Consider the following 10,000-nt stretch of genomic DNA (forward strand, 5'->3'; position numbering starts at 1 on the left):
ACACTGTACATTTTTAAGATTTGTAGGATCATGTAAAAAAACACCTTAGAATGCATTGTACACAAAAATTGGCATTTTAAATATGTTCATATTTAAATACTTTTTAATATTATTTGCATTGCTGAATGATTTAAATTTATAATAATTTATAAAAATGAAGCTAAATTTATAACAACTTGTTAACTGTTTGAAGACTTTAATAGTGAAACTTTTATTCTTTTATTTACATAAGAATATCAACAAAAAAAAACATTAACTTTACATTTTGAATAGGGATATGAATTTGAATTTGATTTTATTTAGAATCAATAAATTTACAATCAAGAATTATTTTTTTATGTTTTTACAAAATTTAATAATACTGTAAATTAGTCAATCATTAGTTATAAAGTATATTGACGAAGAGATGCAACACTAGGCATCTCTATACTATCTAATGTGAAGGCAAGTTGTCGACGAGACAAGTTGTCCATCATGATAGGAAACTTTTGAATAAGCTGACTGTGTGAGTGTCAATTGCTTCCTGTGGTAGCATATTTCAAGACGGTGTGACACGATTAGTAAAAAAGTGATGTCCCTTTTTGCAATCGTTAACAATTTGTCTGTGTAGCAATTTATTACGACTTCTCCTGCTTTATGTGTTGTTAGAGATCTTTTGAGGAACAAAAAAATCAACATCATCAGTTTTATTTACGATTTTAAACTGTTCAATAAGGTCTCCTCTGGCTCTTCTCTCTTCCAGTGTTGTCATTCTAAATATACTTGAGCGTTGCTCATATGGGAGATGTTTGATTGAGGAAACTTTTGTTGCTCTGCGCTGAACTCTTTCAAGCATATTGATATCTTTTTTTAGGTGAGGAGACCATGCTTGAATAGCGAATTCCAGGTGTGGGCACACATATGTGATGTAAAGCATTCGCCAGAGATGAATGCTTCTGCTTCGGAATACTTCTTTGAGTAGGTCCAATTTGTAATTAGCTACTGAGACTGCAGACTCCACTTGGGCACGGAAGTGTTTTAAGGTTGTTTGATATCAGAACACCTAGATCTTGTTCAGTTTCCTCCAGGTTTCGACGAGTGCTTTCTGTGTTTGTCATTAAATAGGCTTGATTAGATTTTCTGTTACCTCAACCAACATGCATTGTTTTGCATTTTTCCACATTAAAGAACATCAACCATTTGTGAGACTTTCTTGTAAACACAATCTTTTAATCAAGCTGTTTTTAATATCGGTTTTGACAGACTATTAAATTATGCCGTAAATTTCAGTAAGCAAAACTATCAAGGATAGGGGGAGGAGAGTTAATAACTATATCATGAATTTTTATAGAAGAATTTTTTTTAATTCCTTAACTTAAGCATTAGTAGCTCAGAACAGTAATAGTCAATAAAGGTTCAAATCCCCTGCTTGGATGCAAAAATTCAAAACAAAACAGTTAAGGCAAAAATAATGTTATTTAAATTAAAATCTTCAAACTCAACTTAGCTACTGTCAGTTGTACTGGCGTTTACACTTACAAATATTTGTACATAACGCCATGTAAGTGGATTTTTTAAATTTGAATATTATGTCATTTTAAAAATCTCTAATAATAATAAAGCTCTATTTAATTGTAATTTATTTAAATGCAACTTTTATACTTAAATTTTATTTATTTTTTATTTTTTGAGAAAGTATTGTGGTTTTCAAATATTTCTTTTTTAAATCTCTACGAAATTTAGTTTAAAACTGGCAAAGTTTGTTTAATTTTGCCAATCAAAGTTGAATAGCGAATATTCGTTAAATATGGTAACTTTTTAATAATTTTTCTCAATATATTATTGATTAATTGCTTGTCACACATTATCTCATACATGTCCCACTTTACCCCAATGACACAGTTCCTCTTATATCAAAAATGTATATACAATAACCTGCTGTCAATCTTTGGGAATGGAAACAGTGCCTAAAATGATGCTTTATTAGTTAAAACTTGTTTGATGCAGTACACACATTTTATAAAAAAGGTACTAATATAATTCTAGAAATATTTTTTAATGTCTCAATTCTCTTCACTATCCCCTTTTATCTCCATTATCCCCTACTGTTTGTTAAACTTCAGTACCAAAGTTTAATGAATAACTATTTGCTATTTATTTAATGAAAACGCTATTCCTCAGTGTTTAATGTTGCTGCAATTATTTTAAGTGCCTTCTTAAAAAGTGTTAAACTAGGGTATCATTATAAAAAGTTAAAAATTAATTTGACATCAGTATAAAAAGTCATAAGTTAAATCATTTTGAAAACAACTGGCAAACTAAAACTAATCTACTAATGTTTACACTTACAGACATTTGTACATAAGGCTATATAAATGCAATTTTTACATTAAATGTAAATTACATATTGTTATCATTTATATTAGTTACATATTTACATAGTTGTATAAACTTTTTGTACTTCCTTTAGAAAAAAAAGTGCTAATTAACTCGTGTTTATTGGCTTCTGTGAATTCTGTGCAATCAAGCACAAATAAGAATTAAGTTACTCAAAATATAATATGATATGACATATGTGTATATATACACATGCACATACATATACAAATAATTTTAAAAATTCAAATTTTTTAGTTGATGGTGGTTGGTCAGGTTGGTCTGATTGGTCATTGTGCAGTCAGCCATGTCATGGTGGTACAATTTCTAGATTTCATGACTGCTCCAATCCTAGACCCAAATATGGTGGGCAGCAGTGTGATGGAAATAACACAGAGTTTCTTAATTGTCCTTTGCGAGATTGTCTAAGTAATAAATTTATCTAGTAGTTTTGTTTAATTTTTCAAGTATTTTTTATTAAAATAAAAATTAATAATAGTAAATTTTAAAAATAGTAATTTAAAATTTTAAAAGTATTAAAGTATATGGAAATTTTTCAGGTAAAATATTCTAGAAACATAATGAAGTTTTTTTCAAAAACTTCATTATGTTTCTAGAATATTTTATGAGTAGTTACGCATGACATTCATTATAACAAATTTCTAATAACTGTCACAATATGCAGTGTGGGACAAAAATAGTGATTTTGTTTTTGCGCTTTTTTTTATAAAATGGTTGAAACACAAGTTTAAAAATACAGTTGCTGTCCTAGTTGCCCCAATAATGTGGCATTATGTTGCTAATACTATTGAGAGCGCTTGGGTAATAGTGATAATAAACAATAAACAGACAAATTTAGAAACTCATATTAACACAAACATTAATACTTGGTCATATATCCTTTACTCCTTATAACTGCCGCACATCTTCGAGGCATACTATCAATTAAATGTGTTAAAAGTTCTGGTTCGAGAGCCTCCCACTTTTCTTTTAAAGTAGCCATCAAATCGTCAAGGGTGTTACATCTATGAAACTTTAAATGTTGGTCGAGGATGCTCCAAAGATTCTCAATAGGATTTAGATCAGGACTCTGTGATGGCCAATCGAATGTTTCCCATTGACGACATATGCTTTTTTAATTATTGCAGTATGTTTAGGATCACTATCTTGCTGAAATACAAAATCACTCTGGGAAAATTGTTTTGTCGCGCTTTGCTTGAATTGATACCAAAGGATCTTGTGATACTGCATCTGCTCCATAATTACTTGTACTCGATATAAATTACTTGCACTGTGAGCAGCAAAGCAACCCCAAACCATTAATTTAGCATCGTGCTTGATAGTTCCAATAGTACACTCCTTTAAATAACAATCATTGTGCCTGCGCCATACATGCCTTTTCCATGTGAATAGTAAAATATATGGTGACTCATCAGAAAAAATTACCTAATGTCATGGATTAACATTCCAATGAATATGATCTTTCGTCCATTTTACTCTCTTACCCCTGTTCGTTTTACTGATAGAATGGCTTCTTGCATGCAAAATATGACTTGAACTCTCCAGACTCAGTAATACATCGACAAACGGTTTTAATTGACACAGGGGTAGTTAAGTTTAATGATGCTGTAATTTCTGATCCAGTTACAAACTTTTCGGACTTCATTAATAATACGTCAATCATCACGTGCATCAGTCTTTCGCTTTTGACCAGAGCTTTTATTTCTCTCTGTACTATCAGTAGCTGCAAAATTTTACCAAATGACATAAAGAGAAAAAAATTGGCACATGTTGAGTCTTTGCAAGTTCAGTGAACGACATTCCACCTGATTCAAGGCCACATAAGAATACCTTTCTCTCAGTAGAAATTAAAGCACACCTTTTCTCCTTTACAACAAAAACTTTAGGTGCTATTGGTGCAGCTTCCGCAGCAATTGGAATTTGACCAGCTTTTGGAGCAGCAATTAGAATTTGAACATCTCTAAAAATATTATTTTCAATAGTTAGTTGGGGAACAAAACCTTAATATATGTTCATTTATATGCATTTTATGTATATAAATGTACACAGACTATGTACATTTCTTTAAGATCTTATCTAAAATAGGAAATATTCTTATGAAGACTGATGGTTCATACAAAATTGTACATTCATAAATTATAGCATTTTTCAAGCACAAAAAAAGAAAACTTACTATTTTTTGTCCCATACTCTAATTACAAAATAAATAGTTGTATATATATAGAGACATAATGATAAATATCTAGGGAATATAGTTTGTATATAAATTATGTTTAATTTCACTGAAGGATATTAGCGTTAACGCACAATAAGACTTTTGTTTTTAATGTGAAACTGCAATATCATTTATGTTTAACAAATATTTGATTAGAAATTTAAATTTTATATGCTCAAGAGATTTCAAGTTTTAAAAAATTAGTTAACAAATACATTTAACAGATATCAGATTCAAATACATGAGAAGAAAATAGCAGATTTTTGGATTCAGTTTTTCGGTTTTAGAAACTCTATGTAAAACTCTATTAAGTTCTTTAGTCTATTTTTAAATTCTTTTTCTTGTCCACTATTTTTTATGTAAAAATTCCAAATGGCTTTAACTTTTATTTTCATATTTGTTGTAGGAGTAGCTGTTAACTTAAGAATACATTTTTTGGATGAGAAATATATTGATTCTCTTAAACAACCAATGGCACTTAAAATTAAAATTGAAAATGCTGTAAGAAATTTAATTTAAATTATTAAATCTAAAAACAAAGTGTAAAACTGCAATTCCATGAATGATCAATTCGGATTAGTTTAATATTATGAATAAGTAAAATTCTTTAGAACTGCATAAGTGTTATATACCATTTGTTGCCATTCCAATAGTGTATGTGTGTAACAGTGTTATGTCTCATAGAAAAGCAAAGAATGATTTTTAATTTTTTTTTTTTTTTCAATTTAAAATCTTATAGGAATTTATTTTCTGACATTCAATACAAGCATTCTTATTTTTACACTTTTCTTTCAAAAAATATCCAGCGATACAACAGTGTTGTAACAGTGTTATCAAGATATATACTACAGCCGTTTTTCAAAACACTTTAAAATATAAAAGTCAAAGTTGACTTCTTTAGAAAATAAAATTTAGATGCCTATTAAATATTTATTTAGAAATATGAAAATATTCATTAAAATTAATTACAATTTACAAAAAGTCTTGTTTTTCTCAAATGATGTAAAAAACATCAAAGGCATTTTGAAAAACGGCTACAGTTTTACAGTTTTAAAATATTATAAATTATAAATAATTCATATAACATAGATAACAGTAACGGCTACAGTAGTATACAGTTATAAAATATTATAAATTATAAATAATTCATATAACATAGATAAGATAAAAATAAATATAAATAAAATATAATGAAATAAGAGAAAAAATAGAAATACAAAACTTAGTATACCTGTGTCTTTTTTTTTTTTTTTATAGAATTTACAAATTTTTATGTGTAATTTAGAGAGTAAACTTTGTTGTAGAATTATATAAGAAAAGTAAAAGTTAATGTTGTTTTGTTATATAATAATGTCTTTGTTATAAAATAACAAAACAGCTCTATATTTTTATATAATAGCGAAACAGCTCTATACTTTTAGTAAAACCCAGTACTTAGTATTCATTACTATTTTAAAGTGAATAAAAGTCATTATTATTAAGGTGTTTAAATAGCTAATATATTCAAGTTAATCAATTATAAACTATTTTAAGTAATCTTAGTTAAATTAGAAAAAAATTAAAGTAAAAAAAAGATAAGGTCAAAGTACGGCTATTTTTCCATTTTGTTAACACCAGAATTATCTGACAATTTAGACAAGTCTTGTAATTTAGTTTAATATGGTAATTTATGTCAGCTCTTTAAATTGATTATACAATTAGTTTTAGAACGATGTTTTAGTAAATTACTTTTTTAATAAAGAATCAAAAAAAGTTCAAAAAGTATTTATAGAATTGCTAAAAATTTAAAAATTAAATAAAGTGTTTAATACTGTTCATATTTTTAGATAACAAATATCTATGTTAAATACAATAAAAGTGTGAGTTTTAACATTGATCTGCATTCTATAGAGTAAGTAAAATTTAATTTTTTTTATTTATAATAAAAGCAGCCATGACGCAGTGGTTAGAGATGAGGTTAGAGAACCGAATGATACTAGGTTCAATGCTGTTTCCGGCCAGATAAGCAACATTGGTAAGGTAGGAGGCGTAAACTTCCTAGTGCCCTATCATAGCGCTTTGTGATAAGACTATAACATCTTCCTAGAGTAACCAAAGAATAATAATAATATTTTTTATGTTTTAATATAAATTTGAATCATTTTATATTGTTCAGTACAATTCATTTACATACAAAATATTGCATTTTGCCCTCCCAATTTACAAGTTAGTTTTTGTTGTCAGTTCTCACAGAAATTTTTTTGGGATAATTTGATATGAGCTGAGAAATAATTAATATTTAATTTAAAATACTAATTTAAAAAAGAAAATGCTGTAGTGTTGTAGTGCAGAGAGCTCGCATTCTAAGCAAGAGTTATACTTTATAGTTAGGTCAAACAAGAGTTACATTTTTTAGTCAGTTCAGGTGTATGGTCTTTATGATTACCCTGCTACTGGTAACATCTATGTAACCCAGTGCAATCTGTTCTATGTCCCGCTGCCTTGTGGGATTCACTTTCTAAGCAAAGGCTAGAAAGAGTTTGCTTCCTGTCATCACTCTATTTAAAATCAGTCAAGCCTATATTAACAGATATTTAATTTTTAATTTAATTTATTTTTAGCATGTGTCTTCTATATGGTTGGAAGTTCCTTAGTTGTTGTTTTAGCTCACCTGTAATTTACTTTATATATATATATATATATATATATATATATATATATATATATATATATATATATATATATATATATATATAGAGAGAGAGAGAGAGAGAGAGAGAGAGAGAGAGAGAGAGAGAGAGAGAGAGATCTATAGTTTGTTGTCTTTGGGAAGAGCGGAAGGAAAAAAGTGATTCTTACGCCAACACATATGCCACTTTTAATTACTTTTGACTTTCGTCCAACATTTGCGTGTTGGACGAAAGTAAAAACCATTAGTTTAATTACAAATAAATCATTTTTTAAAAAAACCACAAAAACGCAAATTTAATTGACCAGAATGTTTTTAAAATCATTCTGAATGTTTTTAACAATATAAACAATGTTTTTATTTTTATTTTTTTTAATAAAATGTTTTTATTTGTAATTTTTTTAATAAAATGTTTTTATTTTTATTTTTTTTTACTGTAAATCATGCGCGGAGTGTTGCTACATCGACTATCTTATAGCCTGACTCGCAAGGGAGTGCTGCTACATTGACTGACAAATAGCCTGACTCGCAAGGGAGTGCTGCTACATCGACTGACAAATAGCCTGACCCGCAAGGGAGTGCTGCTACATCTACTATCTTTTAGCCTGAAAAATAATTCCGGTCTTGCATTTTAATTTTTTCCTTTTGTCAACTAAATATGGAAAAAACTTTCGGACAACATACAAGGGTTATATATATATATATATATATATATATATATATATATTATATATATATATATATATATATATATATATATATATATATATGTTCATTTGCCTGTAAGTTACATTATGTATGTCTGTGTTCTGTTTGTTTATGTTTATATGTATGTCTGTGTTTTATCTGAACCTAAGGCACAGTTTTTACTCACCCGAAAGTTACTTTATGTATGTTTGTGTTCTGTTTAAGTGTTCTGTTTAATTGTTTTGATGCGACTATAAACACTCATCTTAATCTCTAGTATTTCGTTAGATGTAATATTTTTCTTAATACATTTCCAAAATATCATTCCTAATGTTTTAAGATACTGTTAGCAGGAAGTAGATTCTTTTAATTAGTTCAGGTTAGTTCAGGATCAGGATTATCAAGATCAACCTGCTACTGGTATCATGTAACCCAGTACTACTTGCACCCATACCCTGCTGCCTTGTATGGTGTGCTTTTTTTGGCAAAGACTAGGAGAAACAAACTTCAACTTAAAAATTTCCTGCCTTGGGGCTCTTGGTTGAGTAAAGGCTAGAGATGGTGTCTCAATAAAAATACTCATCCTGGGCAGATGTTAACTGCATCCAGCTACTATCTTGTAGGAGCCCTCCTAGGCAAAGACTTTAGAGGTAAGCAAAATAATTCTGCTAACCAGCCTCAAACCCCTTTTTTATCTATTAGGCTGGCGTAGATGTAAACCTGTGTTACATTGTTTCCTGCATAAGATGATGAATGCTGGATTTTCTTGACTCTCCTCAGGTTGCAACTCTTCCTGTTATATCCTTATGAGGGTACAGCTCTAAAACTCATTTTATGGTTCTGAGACCGGCTAGTAGGAAGGTTTCCCGAACTCTGTGTTAGCTCTCAGAGGCCGACTCCATCAACAGCTGCAAAGTATCAGAGTATTAACAGTGCCATGTTGCACATGGATGGTATCCCTGTTAATGCTTTTGGTGTGCATTTTCCAGGCCACATAAGGAGCCCTATGTTTTGACTTAGGATTAATTAGCAGGACTGAGATAATTGCTTAGAAGGTCGTGCTCTATCTATAAATAAGTCAAATTCTCTTTAACCCAAAATCTTAAACATAAAAAACCATCCCCACCACCTAACTGTTTTAATATATCTTTTACTAATATTTGTTGTCTGCAAAGCAACCTTCCATCAGTCGAATCTTACATTTTACAAAATTCACCAGACTTGCTTGCTCCTAGTGAGACTAATTTAAGTTCTGCTATTCCTTCTTTAGATCTCAGTGTTTATGGGTGCTAACCTTTGATTTGCAAAGATTCCATTAGTCACTTGATTGGCTTGGGGTATACATACGAATTAATTCACCTATTTGTTGTGAAATCAGGTTTGAATTCTTTGACCGTACTTTTATGTGCTTCCACTTAGCACCTCTTGACTCTATCACCTTTTACTTTGTTCTTTTTCATTCTCCTTCTTCCCAAGACTGCATTCTTTTAGATGCAATTTCTGATCAAATTGACCGTGCCCTTTTCTCTTTACCTTGCTGCCAATATTATTGTTATTGAAGATTTTAATGCTCATCACGCTGAATGGCTTGACTCTAAAACCACTGATCCTGCTGGCACTTAAGCCCTTAATTTCTGCATTTCTTAATCTCATACTCAGATAGTTAACATTGTGACTTATTTTTCTTTTTTTATTTTTCCAGACAACTCTTTTACACTTACCTTCACTCCTTTATTTGTGTCTCTGACCTTAGCTTGTGTTCAATTTTTCCCTTTTCTTCTTAAGGTGGTTCTGACCATGCAATGATCTCATTAAATCTTTCATTTTGTACTTCCTTTTTCGACTCACCCTATCATCACACTACTCACTACTACCATAAAGCTAACTGGGATTCTTTTTGTGATTTTCTTTGTGACAGTCTTTGGGCTGATGTCTTTTCTCTCTCAGCTAAAAAATCCACCTCCTATGAAACCTCCTGGATTCAGGCAGGAATGGAAGCTTTTGTTTCTTCTTGTTGGTTCCAAGTCAAACCTCATTCTACTTCATGGTTTTCA

General features: G+C 29.8%; 1 protein-coding gene across 2 annotated transcripts in view; it reads left to right on the top strand.

Annotated features, from left to right (window-relative positions):
• Positions 1–10,000, top strand: part of LOC105847299 (latent-transforming growth factor beta-binding protein 2) — a 102,586-nt gene that overhangs the window by 82,265 nt on the left and 10,321 nt on the right. For both annotated transcript variants that reach the window (XM_065803835.1, XM_065803834.1), the window contains 3 exons: positions 2,614–2,784; positions 4,998–5,092; positions 6,418–6,482. In XM_065803835.1, the coding sequence (XP_065659907.1) occupies positions 2,614–2,784; positions 4,998–5,092; positions 6,418–6,482 (331 nt within the window). The remainder of the gene's footprint in view (positions 1–2,613; positions 2,785–4,997; positions 5,093–6,417; positions 6,483–10,000) is intronic.

This window comes from Hydra vulgaris, chromosome 08 (genome assembly GCF_038396675.1).
Source record: "Hydra vulgaris chromosome 08, alternate assembly HydraT2T_AEP".
Lineage (NCBI taxonomy): Eukaryota > Metazoa > Cnidaria > Hydrozoa > Anthoathecata > Hydridae > Hydra > Hydra vulgaris.